General features: G+C 41.5%; 2 protein-coding genes across 5 annotated transcripts in view; one reads left to right on the top strand and one right to left on the bottom strand.

Annotated features, from left to right (window-relative positions):
• Nucleotides 1-8,298, bottom strand: part of rrp1 (ribosomal RNA processing 1) — a 54,964-nt gene extending 46,666 nt beyond the window's left edge. Inside the window, exon 1 of one of the 2 annotated variants that reach the window (XM_086052271.1) lies at nt 8,227-8,298. Coding sequence is in view for 1 of the 2 variants with exons in the window: in XM_086052270.1 (XP_085908396.1) it covers nt 8,084-8,210 (127 nt within the window). In the remaining variant the exon portion in view is untranslated. Of the gene's footprint in view, nt 1-8,083 lie in introns of both variants that reach the window. The other variant, XM_086052270.1, reaches the window with a different exon arrangement.
• A 604-nt stretch (nt 8,299-8,902) lies between these two features.
• The window catches only part of mmadhcb (metabolism of cobalamin associated Db), a 57,813-nt gene continuing 52,465 nt past the window's right edge, over nt 8,903-14,250 (top strand). The window contains exon 1 of one of the 3 annotated variants that reach the window (XM_086052274.1): nt 8,903-9,034. Coding sequence is in view for 1 of the 3 variants with exons in the window: in XM_086052272.1 (XP_085908398.1) it covers nt 13,446-13,484 (39 nt within the window). In the remaining 2 variants the exon portion in view is untranslated. Of the gene's footprint in view, nt 9,035-10,159; nt 10,465-13,436; nt 13,485-14,250 lie in introns of those variants that run through there. The other 2 variants (XM_086052273.1, XM_086052272.1) reach the window with 2 other exon arrangements.

Genomic DNA, 14,250 nt, shown 5'->3' with positions numbered 1-14,250 from the left:
AGCCTTGGCCTTCACAACATCTAAGGTGAAGAACCAACTGAAGAAGATGAAGGCAAGGAAGGCAGCGGGTTCAGATGGCATCAGCCCCCATCTCCTCAAATCCTGCGCAGACCAGCTGTGTAGAATTGTCCAGCATATGTTCAACCTGAATCTGAAGCTGGGCAGAGTCCCCCAGGAAAATATCCTGTCTGGTCCCGGTGCCAAAGACCCCCCACCCGAAGGAGCTCAACAGCTTCAGACCAGTGGCTCCGAAGTCTCACCTGATGAAGAGCCTGGAGAGACTGGTTCTTGCCCACCTGCGCCCCCGGTGAGCTCCTCAATGGACCCACTCCAGCTCACATACCAGCCTAGCATCAGTGTGGATGATGCCATCATCTACCTCCTAAACACTTCACTCCCCCACCTGGAGAAGGCGGGGAGCACTGCGAGAATCATGTTCTTTGATTTCTCCAGTGCTTTCAACACCATCCAGCCCACCCTATTGGGAGACAAGCTGGAGCAGGCGGGAGTGGCCCACCACCACACCACATGGATCCAGGACTACCTCACAAACCGGCCACAGTATGTGAGGACACAGGACTGTGTGTCTGACGTGCTCCTCTGTAGCACGGGGGCCCCGCAGGGAACTGTCTTGGCTCCCTTCCTGTTCACCCTCTACACCTCGGACTTCAACTACAGCACCCCTACCTGTCACCTGCGGAAGTTCTCTGACGACTCTGCAATTGTCGGCCTCATCACAGGCGGAGATGATCGGGAGTACAGAGAACTTAATCAGGGTTTTGTGGACTGGTGCCAGCAGAACCGCCTCCTGATCAATGCGGGGAAATCCAAAGAAATGGTGGTGGATTTCGGTAGGCGCCATCACTCTGCACCTACACCAGTGAATATCCGGGGAACAGATGTTGAGAGGGTCTCAACTTACAAGTACCTGGGTGTTCATCTGAACAATAAACTGGACTGGAGCGACAACACAGACGCCCTGTATAGGAAGAATCAGAGCAGACTCTTCCTACTCAGGAGACTGAGGTCTTTTGGGGTTCAGGGGACACTCCTCAGGAACTTTTATGACTCTGTGGTTGCATCGGTCATTTTCCAGGGAGCGGTCACCTGGTCAGACCGCGTCTCGACCCGGGACAAAGAAGCGGCTGGACAAACTGGTCAAGAGGGCCTTCTGACCTAGGCTGCTTCCTGGACTCTGTGGACTCAGTGGGGGACAGGAGGATGCTGTCGGGAAGCTGTCATCAATGCTGGACAACCCGACCCACCCCCTCCAGGGCACCCTAACAGCACTCCACAGCTCCTTCAGTGACAGACTGTTACACCCTCGCTGTGCAAAGGAGAGATTCCGCCGCTCCTTCTTGCCTGCTGCTGTCAGACCCTTTAACAAGAACATTGTGTAGTCCCTACAAACTGGTGGACATTAGTGCAATTGTGCAGTCCTGCACCTGAGCTTATATTGTGCAATACTCAACATTCCCCACTACTGTTAGTCTAGTTTTATTTCTATCCAATGCTGTTCCTTATATTTCACTGCAGCACTGTCACTTAGAGTATTTTTCCTCTGTACTATGTACAGGCTAAAATGAGTGTTCCTCATACTTTTTATGTAGATGTTATTGTGTATTTACATGTGTATATACACATAGTTACTGCGTATATTTACATAGGTTTGATCCTGAATGTTTGCCGTTAATGTTACACATTAATGGATACATTATGCCGCCGTCCCTGTGTGACCTATATCTTTGCTGCTGTAACACTGAAAATTTCCCCACTGTGGGATCAATAAAGGCCTTCTTATCTTATCTTATCTTATCTTATGTAAAACATTGATAGGCGAAGATTTGGTTGAAATATCTGGTCAAATGGAGAGCTGGAGAACCACTGAATGCAACATTGATTGTGAAATGTAGGAGGGTGGAAATGCCTTCTTATTCTTATTCTTATACTGTGTTGTCAGTCAACACTGACCTCTGCTGTACATCAAAAATCATCGCAGGTCACATTATGTAAAAAAGGATAAACTTGCAGGCTGACCCAACATTAGCCTGTGAAATAATATCAAATCTTTATGTGATCTTTGTATATTGTATTTGCTCCATTTGTTTGCTGAGTGAAGTTGTTGATGAGAAGAGTTCAAAATCTGCTTGTGTCAAGGCTCAAATGAGCATGTAATATATAACAAATTTATCTAATAAAATTTAGAGATAATGTTTAACTTATGTATGGGATTTTGTTAACCAAAGTGTTCAATCTCCATCCAACAAACCCACATTTCGATACAGTTTGTTTCCTTATAAACACAATTTGACACAGCACAGCCAAACACACACTTCCTGTATTGGTCACATGATTTTTTTGTTAAAGCGATACACGCACCAATACAGGGTTTCAGACTTGAGATCTCGGCATAGTGCTGATGCCCCAGTGTTGCTCGTCCCATCACTAGTGCGACGTAGTGTTTCTGGCTTTTGTTTGAACCGACGGGAGGACGGCACAAGCCTGTTTCGGTTCCCCAAAGATGTGGTTTTACAGGAAAAAAGGGGGAGACGCACCTGCTGAGAAGAAGCATCGCACCGCAACTCAACTCAGCTGTATTTATAAAGAATGTGGACAACCATCGTTCAAAAGCCATTCAGAAAAGAGCTAACAAATTATATCTAGCATCATACACTCACAGAGTCGTCCACTCACAGCCACCATCATCCAAGAGAAAAACATAGGCAAATAACTGCTGATACAAAATTAATAGAGGCTACTGTCTGACAGTCAATGAAAACAAACCAGTTTATAATACCGAAGTGTACCAAACTGTTTTCATTATGGTAACTGTCAGTATTTCTGTATTGAAGGTACATGCCCTCAGCTCTACCGTCCGACCATCGAAACAGAGCTGCGAGAAAAGTCTAATCACAACAAACAATGAAAGTACTTGACAAAATCATGAGTAGTCAATTGCACAGATGTATAACACATTATTTGTAGTGTTTGTAATACAAAAAAAAAATGAAATTGTGTTTACTTATTTCCTAGATTTTGAGCCATGCGGCTTATAGTCCAGTGCGGCTATTCTGTGGATTTTTCTTCCACCGCCTGAATGTGACTGCAGGCGGAGGAGTTCAACAGGCGAGGGTGCCATAGACTAGGTTATTGCATTAGGTGCTGTAATGCTTTGATTCTGTTTTCCTAGAGGTCCGTGAAGTGCACACGAATGCGATTGGCTGATGTTACGTCTGTTCTGTTGCTCCGATGTGAAATGCTATTGTTGATTTAGCACGTCGTGTTTTAGATTGGCTGACTTTACTAACATAAAACAAGACAGGTGCATATGTATAATGCAGTAGAACAATAGATGGAGTGTGACGCATAGACCGGACAGTAGCTGCTGATAGCCAGCCTCAAGCAGATTTGCAACAACAGCAATCCGCCCATTTGCTCCATTCGGCGCATATAAAACAAGTAAACTTTTTTGCACACTATGCTAATGCTATCAATATTGCTGTCTTGGTAAAGTTCAAGAACTGTTAAAAAAAAGCCGCTGAGTGAACAGGACGCTGTGTGGCTGTGTCTGATGAATATTGGCTGCCGCGAGGCGGAATGGCAAAAAAGTTGACTTGTTTTATATGCGCCGAGTGAGCAAATGGGTTGATTTCCGGTGCTTCGTTCCGCATTCCACCGCGCCAAACGCATTACTCGCGCCGCCTCGCACGCAACCGCACGAACTACACAGACTCCAATTGAAACGCACTGCCAGAACATTTTGGCTTTCCTGCTAAAATTGAAGATAGGGAAAGGTACGTGGATAAGTCCCACAATTGTGTGCCGAAATTGCTACATGGAGATCGGCGGCTATATTGCAGGTAGCAGGTCTAACATAACGCAATTAAAACGGCATCATCCGACTGTGAATGTTTCTTCGACGAGGAAGAAAGCAGTCTTTTCAGCCAAAATTTCAAACTTAAACAGTGAGATTTATCATGTGCCGTTAAATATTCAAAGATTTCAATAGCTAAAAAGTGTATAAAATTTCATACTTTTAAAGTTACTGCATTTTTTTACCTTATAAAAAGAGTTTTAATAGTTAGCAATAATTGTAACTGTTATTGTATGTATTTTTTCATCACAAAAAGTGTATACAGTAAGTATTCCCACCTATGGATCTCTATCAAACAGAAATTCACTCACCCAGAAAAACAACGTATTCATTAAATTTTCTACTCCTATATTACATTAACGATTGATTCCTGACAATGGAAGTTGCGCTACTCAGAACCAATAGCGAAACCTGCAGTGAGCGCAAACTCAAGCAGTCCTCGCTCTAGACCACGGAAAAACTTGGACCACTCCGCCACTCGTATCAAACGGAAATTCCCTCACTCGGAAAAAAAACGTATGCATAAAATTTTCTTCCACTATATTACATTAACGATCGATTTACTTCCAACGGAAGTTCCGGAACAGTATCCAGAACCCATAGGGAAGCACGCACTAGTGTAAACTCAAGCAGCTCCCGCTCGTACTATGGAAAAACTCTGACCGCTCCGCTCCGCCATCATCGGATCCAAAACGGCGACATGTAAATTACCTCTTTGACATGCGTTTTACTGAAAATGCGAAAGATTTTAAATTTATTCTTTTACATTTTCGTATGTAGTTCTTGGCATCCAAACGAAGAAGAACGGTAATGACCGTGAAAGAGAGAGTGAAATGCATCCCATTATACAAAGCTGGACACAAAGTAAAAAACCTACAGGAGACACTTTGAGTCGGAAAAACTCAAATCTATGAGAAAAGTCCTGATGTAAAGCCACCGTCCTTCAAGAGAGCTATGGAGATGGCATGAAAAATGCTTTTGTCAAAGAATCCCCAGACATCAGTGATGATCAACGAGACAGTTTCTTGCAATTAGCAACAAAACCGTATGATACGCAAACAATTTCATACAGCAAAGAATAAAGCCAACACAACAACTAAAAATAGACTCATTTTTTCCCAAGTCTGAGAAATATCAACACTAAAATACAGTACGGTTTACTGTAGTTAAGTACTGTACTGCATTGTTGTTACAGTATTTACAGTATTGTCAACAGTATTTGGACCATCTTTTTATACTGTACTGTATTTTGTTCATATACCTGTACTTTATAGTGTAGTTTTTGTTTAATAAAAATTTGGGGGAAAATATTTTTTGGGGCTTTATATTGCTTGCCTTGTTACTCATGTATTTTGTTAACATACTTGCACGTTCATACAGGACATGTACCGTAGTCGTTTCCCACATAAGGAAATTCAGTTTTAAGGAAAGATTGAACAATGCAAATATGATTCCTTACTAGAGAATACTTACTGTACATGTACTGTAATGACAACTTGTCTTTAACTTGAATACTTAGATGTGTCATAGGCTGTTGCTGCTGAGTGTTCAAAGATTTCAGTGTCTAATAGTTTACAAAATTAAGAGATTTTTGTTTAGTGTATTTTTTAATCTGGTGTAATTTCTTAGAATATCACCCGAATGGTTTGCTTTTATTTATTTTTCTAAAAAATGTACCGTTTACTTGTCATCTTTTCAAAATGAATATACTTTTTTTTAATTCATTTTTTTTGTACCGAAAATATAACGAATCGAAGTTTCCAAGAAACCGAACCGAAATGGGATTTAGCGTACCGTTACACCCCTAGTAAGACATTATATCTTTTTCTCTATCGTGAACATCCATAGCAGGGGTGTCAAAGTCAAATGGACGGGGGGCCAAATAAAAAAAATTGCTACAAGCCGAGGGTCGGACTGATAGAATGTTCATTGAAATTTTTTAAAATTCCAGATTGGATCCGGTCCTTTGCACCTGCTGATGATGTCACACTTTATATTTCTGTAATATATTTTTTGTCCCCGTTTGTCACCCTCCTGGCTGTTGTTGTTTTTATGTTCGGAGTTACTAAATAAAAAATAAAATAAAGTACATTGCTGCTACTTTTGTGAGGCAGCTCGTACGTCACTTCCAGTTATGACCCGAGAAGAAGCCGCTGCCCGTCTTGTGAAACAAGATCAGCGGAACGTTTGCATTTCTCCTGCCAAACTGGAAACAATTTTCTTGTTGACTCGGGCTGTAAGATTGTATGAACTGTGCATGATGTGAAGTAAAACGGAGAGGATCATATGATTGGTATGATGTCTCCATCTGACTCTATTTTAGAGTGGCAAGGTATGGATGTGGGTGCTCCTGTCAGAGAACACAGGCCCGTATTCCACTTGACACGTCTATTTATTGTGGTCTGCAACAACACAGACATAGACTAACCGAGCAACATCATCCAATGCGCATCCATTAGTTAACAATATGCCAAAACATTACAATTCAATGTATTAATCAATTAAACAGCCAAACAATACATACCATACACATTCACACGTTTCATCACTAGAATAGTTAGCATACTAGCCGAAATAACCAACTAGTGTTCATCAACGTGACATCACTCACGCGAACATATCTATGCTATTATGTACAGCAGTTACCTGGCACAAACTTAAATTATTAAACTCACCTTTTAACACTTAGAAACAACAACAAACGTGGTGAAACACGGGCAATCTGCAACTACTGAGTTTGCTGGCACGCACAAACTACAAGCTGTGTCCAAGGAGGAAAAAGGAAAAAAAAGTCACTCGCTATCGACACTTAGTGCCCGAGGAGCGTTCAATGCCTGCTAACGGTGTGGGACATCTGAGCACTACGTCGAAACTCAATGAATTTACCAAATGCCAACAATTACTAATAGTAAAACAACGTGAGCTTTCTAACATTAAATATTTCTTAATAAAGCGTGTTTTACTCCGAATAACTTTTCACCACAATCCCATTCTGAAAGCCACGAAACAGTGACGTGAAGTCTTCAGTCGGCACGTAGATGACCGAAGGACGATCCTCGCAAAAGTAGCTGTAATGTTCGTTATTTTATTCTATATTTAGAAAACACAATAGCCAGGGGCTGACAAACACAGATGGAAAGAAATATATTACAGCAATAGTGTAACGAATTGGGTTAACTGTGTTGTGGTCGAATTTGTGTTTTGCCTGGTTGTGTTGTTTCCGAGGTTAGTGAATGCATCACGCGTTTCGCTGGATGGGAGGGGATGGAAGCGGGAGGAGCGGAGGAGGAGAGCCGTTGCACTTTTGTGACTGAACGGTTGTCATACTGTAGTGGCGTCAGCTGCGGCCCACAGTAGCCGGTTGGACGAATAAAAACATGATAATTAGACTACGTCTGTGTTCTTGGAAGACGCTACGATATATTTTAAAGCGTGACGTCATCAGCAGGCGCAAAGGACCCGATCACATCGGCTACCCACACCAACTTGCTGCGGTCTGCGGGCCGGATCTAATAAAGCAATGTCATCGCAGGGGTCGCAGAAAACCTTCTCTTGTGGCCCGCAGGCCTTGACTTTGACATATGTGATCTATATGGAGGGAAAAGCTTAGTGCCCATAAAATCCAAAATACTACAGCGATTGCAGTGGTTGAAGTGAGTATAGGTGGAGATGTGCATGTGAATTTTTGTTGGGGATTGGTCTCAGTTTTGTAACATTAAGCTTTTTTTTTTTTAACTCGCCTACTAAGTCACGTTAAGCCTTTTTTCTATAGCAAACCTCTATGGGAGGAAAGAGCTTAAAGCCCATAAAACCCCAAATACTGGGTCGACTGTTTTGGTATGTTCAGATGATGAAGTGGACATAGGTAGAGATGTACACGTGAATTTTGATAACATTTGGTCGTAGTTTTCAGTCGCGTTAAGCTTTTTAACATTAAGCGTTTAGACTGTCACTGAAATTACGACAAGCCAGCAATACGTTGCTGATGTCTACAATGTTAATTATGAATAGTTACACTTAGCTTTCAAATGTTGAATCTGCTTACTGTACTGTAAAACGTTATATTTAGTGCGGCCGGATGGAACCTTTCCATTAACAACTGAGCTTGGCGATAGTTAAGTATCCTTATAGTGACATGCGATGTTTCAAACATGAATATACCAAGCGCGTTTATAAATCCACATTAAACCGCTAACACGGGTTGCTTACCTGTCGCTTTCTGTGATCTGACATTTATATACTTCTTCAATTGTTTTAATGCTTTTGTTCGAATAGGCTTTTCGTTTGAGGCTAACTTTTGTGCCAACTGAATCTCTGGAGCTTGAAGAGCCGCCATTTTCACACCAACTCACGTGGAGCTCTGTTGCTCAGTCGCACGTGCCTTCATTCCGTCGCAATCAGATGACGTCAGATTTAAGCCAACGCTGTAAACGCAGGATAAAAAAGGAAGAAGAAACGCTAGATATAAAAGATTTTTAAAATCATTTTTTCCTGTGACACCTTTGTTACAAATATCCGGAAATTGTATTCCTGTTTTACTGTGCTTAAAATGAGGTGTTACAGCAACAAAAAAAAAAGAAAAATAAGGAAAAAAAACCCCCAATACATTAATAATAATATATGGATATATTTTTTTAAACAGCACATTTACTTTTATTGATCCATGTTCAAATCACATTATGGGGAAAATATGATTTCCTGATAATGTCAAGCGAACATGTTGTAAAGTGAAACTTCAAACATGTAATAAACTCTGAGCTTAATCTGTAGAAACAAAAAAACACTATATTAAAAAAATGTATGATTATAATAATAATTATAAAAAAATGTATATATATATATATATATATATATATATATATATATATATATATATATATATATATATATATAATTACATTTATACAAAACTCACTAGTCGTCCATTTTAGGACTGGGGACTGCTCTGGTACACTGGCCCAATCCCAATACCCGCACTTGCACCCTTGTGCCCTTCCCTTGCGCATTCCCGCGAAGGGTACGAGTGCGTAAGACGTCCCAATTATCCGAAGTGCACTGTCGCCCCGCCCCGTTTGCGCCCTTTCTCCACACTTCGGCGTAGTCCGCACGATATTTGGTGGAATTCCTGTAGCTGTGCCAGAAAAAAATGTCTCTTCAAGTGTAAGTATCCAATTATTACAACGTTTATCAAATGTATATCATGTGCAAGTCAATTTCAATCAATGTTTAATATGTACCTTTTACCAACGTATTTTGTTCTAATTTAGCCGCCGTATTTAGCGCTGCATATCGCAGAGGCAGCAAATAATCCAAATAATGGAGCCATATCTGAAAGACCGAGACAGTTTTACTTTACTATTACTTTGCTGACGTTTTAATAACAATTTCAAACAGAAAAATTGCCAGAACATCAAGCCGTGCCGCCATGCTCGCAGACGCAGTCGATGACGTCACCAGAAGTGTCCCAATTCTGCAATTTAGCGTACACTTGTAAATTGTAATCCGGGGCCCCTGAACCCTTTGTATAATTCAGCGAAGTGCATTCAGCGAAGACCGTAGGTTACAAGTGTGGGTACTGGGAATGAGCCACTGTGCTGTACTGTAGTAGGAGGTAAAGGGGATGATTTCCTTACTGAAATCATAACGTTTCAGTACCCGTCAAAAATTAAACGAGTTATTGATAAACTGCCTTTTTTTAAATTCATTTAGCATTATTTTATTTGTTATTTTGTCTATTTGAATATCATACATATTAAATATTGACAATATAAATTATGCGTGTGTATACATAGCTATTGCTTCTATCTACCTATCTATCAACCTAATGTACTTTTTATATTGAATTCAATGGTTTTAGTTATTCTTAAGTATGCCGTTAAGTAACTGCATCGCTGACGTTTAACCGACAAACCAAGCCGTGTGAAAAACGTTTGAGAATTTGCGAGGGTTCAGTAATCTGCAGTTATTTCACAGTCCTTGCCTCATTAACCGTAATGTTATGAGTGATCGAGCAGACCTGTCCCAAGATGGCCGCCCGGTACGACGTTGCTTGCCATTGGTTTATAGCGCGGATGAGCCATAGGGTTCTTAAAGGTTGCACCCAGACATTTTTCATAAGCATTTGTAGAATTCGAACCTACCCTCCAAGTACTTCTGGGTGTTCTCGCTCGTATAGGAACGGAACTGTCCTAGAATCCGAAGAGGACCTATGAGAAGCGAGTGTCTGAGGAAGTGGCCAAAATAAAGAAATGAGATCTAGCCTACCGTTAATGCGGCGCGATTGCGTCACCAACGCCTCAAATTCAGCGTCCAAAGGAAGCGTTCTTTAATTTGAGACACAACCAGATGAAGTATTTGATTAAGGTTTTGCAAAACATGAGATGTGGCCCAGTAACTGGTCCGCAAATTATGACGTTTTCTATTCCAAGGTGGTAAAGGACGTAGAGCACACACAAAAAAAGTAGCTCCTGTTAAAATAGTCGTTTAAATATTAAGGGTAGCCACTTATTGTCAGTGGACGCCGATTGGTTTTATCCTGAATTGGATTAAAACAGGGCATAAGGAAGCGTGTCCAACTTCGCCCCTATTTGGTAAGCACTTGTCTCCTTTGTATTAAGTTGAACATCACTTCATTGCTAACCCTTTTTCGACAGTTAGAAACCTTATTTATTGCTCCACATTCTGTAGTCTGTTGTAATATTCTTATTTTTTCAGTTGCACAGTAACTAGTCAGAAGCACTAACGTTTCTTGAAGATGCTTGTTTAAATTGGCTTCAACCTCGAGAGGCCAATTCTGTGTCCGTCATGGAACAATTCCATACTTTTTCACTGGATATAGAATGGAATTGGCAACACCGAGTTACAAATGCACCTAGCTGGGCATGCTGCCACATCTGCACCAACATCTGCAATGCTACACAAGCCCCGCCTAGCTGGTCAAAAGGACTCTGTCCTCAGTTGTTCCCTATGGAAGCAGAGTTGTGCATGTCAAACGGCATCCTGCTGAGGAACGACAGGATTGTTATGCCACAAACTATGCACAAAGACATGCTTCAACTTCTTCATGAAGGACACCTGGGAGTGGAGAAATGTAAGAGAAGAGCTTGAGAACCATCTATTGGCCAGGCATTAAACAAAGACAGAAGAAATGTTTCAAAACTGCCAAGTCTGCCAAAAACATCAAAACACACAGGTCAAAGAGCCAATGCTGATAGCTGACCTTCCCACAACTCCCTGGCAAAACGTAGGCACAGATTTATTTCATTTACATGACAAAGACTTTCTTATTGTTATAGACTATTACTCTAACTATCCTGAGCTTGCCCAACTCACCAGCACCACCGCACAGTCCATTATTGTGCACATGCCATTATTGCAAGACACAGAATTTCACATTGTGTAGTGAATGACAACGGTCCCCAATTTGACCGTGGAGAGTTTAAACAGTTCGCAAAGCTATATGGATTCAAGCACATTACTTCAAGCCCTTTGTCACCTGCTGAGCTGCTCATTTGTCGTAAGCTTTGCACCACACTTCCACGAATACCACTTGGACGTGACAACAACATTTAGATTGACAAGAAAAGAAAGCTGAAACTCAAACAGAAAATTTCATGTGACAGAGCTACAAAATCTGAAAAGGACACTGTAAGGCTCAAAGGACCAGATTGTTGGGACAGAAAAGCAACTACTCTGCGCCGGACCTAGATCTTACATGGTGGAAACCGAGGATGGACAAAAAGTGAGGAGGAACAGGAGAAGTCTGCTGAAAATTCTTGAGGACTATGAGAAACCTTCTAATAAGGCTGAGCCTGAAAAACAAATGGATACACCGAAGGAGCACCAAAGTCAACCAGGCAACTTCTCAGATGACTGAACCTCTTAGAAGATCAACAAGAGTTAGAAAACCACCGGACAGACTTATTGGCAATGTTTAATGTTATTGTTGCTGAAAGTATTGAAGTGGAGCATTGTTATTATTATTTAAAAAAAAAAAAAAAAGTGAAGTTACAAGTGTAGAGGCTAAGCCAACGCTTTAAGCCACTGTTGTCTTACTGGAAGGTTTTATTTGACGCGCTTTATTGCAGTGGTGATAATGAGTGAAAGTCTGACACAAACTTGCCTGTTGAACACGATGTCCGTTTATTTTGTTGAAATAACCAAATCCTTTTGCTCTTCTTTTACCAATAAACTCCAACCTTTCCAGTGGTTGAATGAGCTACACACGCATCACCTGTTGCTTTCATAGCGGTCAAAAACTGTTTCCTCTTCTGGGCAACACCGCCCAGGCAAAGGAAACTTAAGTAGGTTTTCCAACCAATTAAACCAAAAACAAGAAATACACTGTGCAAACTATATACAATCATAATCTGCTCCTACAATAGGTATTCAAACTTTGGAAGGGTGATGTAATGATAGCTGTTATATCATTAGACACTAGGCAGCAGTATAGCCTTATGTGTGTTAGGTTACAACACACGTGTGTGTGCTGGCCAGACGGCAATGCAGTTAGAAAAATTAAGAGACATCAGCAGCATTACTGTTCATGTGTGACTTCTTGAATAACAGAAGGTGGAACATTACACAACTTACTGGACAGGTCCTTCCTCCTCTCAGAAATGTAGACCCACACCAGGTTGGCTGCATTTGCAAGCATATTGGGCACATTGTCGACTACCAGAGGCAGGTGCAGGTCCCAGTTGTGCTGCTGGCAGCTGGTGAGCATGGCACGCTGGGTGACCAGGGTATACTACTGCATGCTGAACATGCTGAAGCATTCAGCATATTAAGAGAATTTGGACAATTCCATGCTCCTATGGAACTCTATGGATTTTGAATGGGGTATCACAATTCATATGTGAGTCAAGGCAGATGAGCGAAAACCTTTGGCAATATAGTGTATGAAGTGATTCAAGAATTGATCAGAATTTCAAGTGGAACAATTTGATTCGGATTGATTCAGTGGTGTTAGGATTCTATTAGATATGGTAGCGTTTGTCATGTCCATTAGATATGGTAGTGTTGTCATGTTTATTGTTACTATGTAGCAGGGTGCACGCTCCCCGTTCGCCACCTCTCCAATGATGAGTTGAAATGGGGAGTGGCGAGGTAAATATTTCCCCCATTCGCCACATTGTCAAAATTACAACTGGCAACCAAGCATAAACGTCTGTATGCAAAAAAAAAAAAAAAGTATCCAAATTGTAAGTAATTCATGCAGCTAGTGGGGCAGATGATTGGTTACAGTATAATCACAACATCGTTTGTCACGCTAATGACACATTGTTTACATCTGCAGGCAGAGCTGGGCATTCAGTCTATGTGACGGATAGGTCCTTCTATGCGCCTATGACAGATGCCTGGTTGACGAATGACTGTAATCATTTAAAAATAGGCGGACTAAGCATAGTCGGAAGCCCATGTATTTAATAAGTCTTTCGTCTGTAGTCCGTCTTCAGTCTATTTTTTGTGGTGAGGCTTCGATGGCCGCAGCGGGGATCAATAGTGAGTTGTTGTTTCTTTGGGGACAGATTTGAGGGAGGGACCAGGCTGTGAACAGGAATAGGCTTCCATGGAGCAATGGAGCAGTGAGTCACTCTTTCTGTTTATGGTATGTTATGCTATGTTTTATGTTTCTCTTTCTGTTTCTATTCAGCAAGTTTACAGTGACTCAGTCTTCTCCGGCGCAGATTCCGTGCGTGCAGGAAATGCCCCAAAACCTATGAGGCTGTTACTTGTCTAGGTAGCTAGTCTAGAGACGTAAACAACGTGGGTATGAGTGCTTCTCTAGTGACCAGAGTGAGTTTTGTGGTACGAAAGAGTGACTCTGGCCTGGGCAAACTTACCCGGAGGGAACCTCACGCAAAGACATGCATGTATAAAAAGGGATGATCATTCACTACTTTTTCAGCGTAATTGAGGTCACGTTGACGAAAATTTATCCCAGGTTTACTGAAACTACAAATGTGTACAATATTTTCTCAAAATACCAGCCACAGTGCTCTCAAGCCAGTGGTCCGTTTTATGTATCGTTGCTATAGTAACAACCGTTGCGCTCTAGTTCAAGCAAACTTTGGCATGGCTAAGCACGCAATTTGCGTACCCTCTCACTGAAACACAAGATGGCGGCACGAAATTCACGTCTACGCTGAAATGGATGGGAAGTTGCCACATTCAAAATGGCGATGGCGATTTAGTCTTTTCTCACCAAAAGTCTGACAAACTGCACGAAAATCATATTAAAAGCAGTGAATTCTGTTTGGATTAAAGAATAACTTATTTTATCCTCACTACGGGGAACCAATATTTAGCGAACGTGGGGGTCACTCGTACGATTGTTAATAGTTAATAGCGACCGGGAGCAATGCCTGCATTAC

Source organism: Filicampus tigris, chromosome 14 (assembly GCF_054856515.1).
Source record: "Filicampus tigris isolate MCC_2025a chromosome 14, RoL_Ftig_1.0, whole genome shotgun sequence".
In the NCBI taxonomy this organism is placed as follows: domain Eukaryota; kingdom Metazoa; phylum Chordata; class Actinopteri; order Syngnathiformes; family Syngnathidae; genus Filicampus; species Filicampus tigris.
This window is presented reverse-complemented; position numbering and strand designations above follow the sequence as displayed.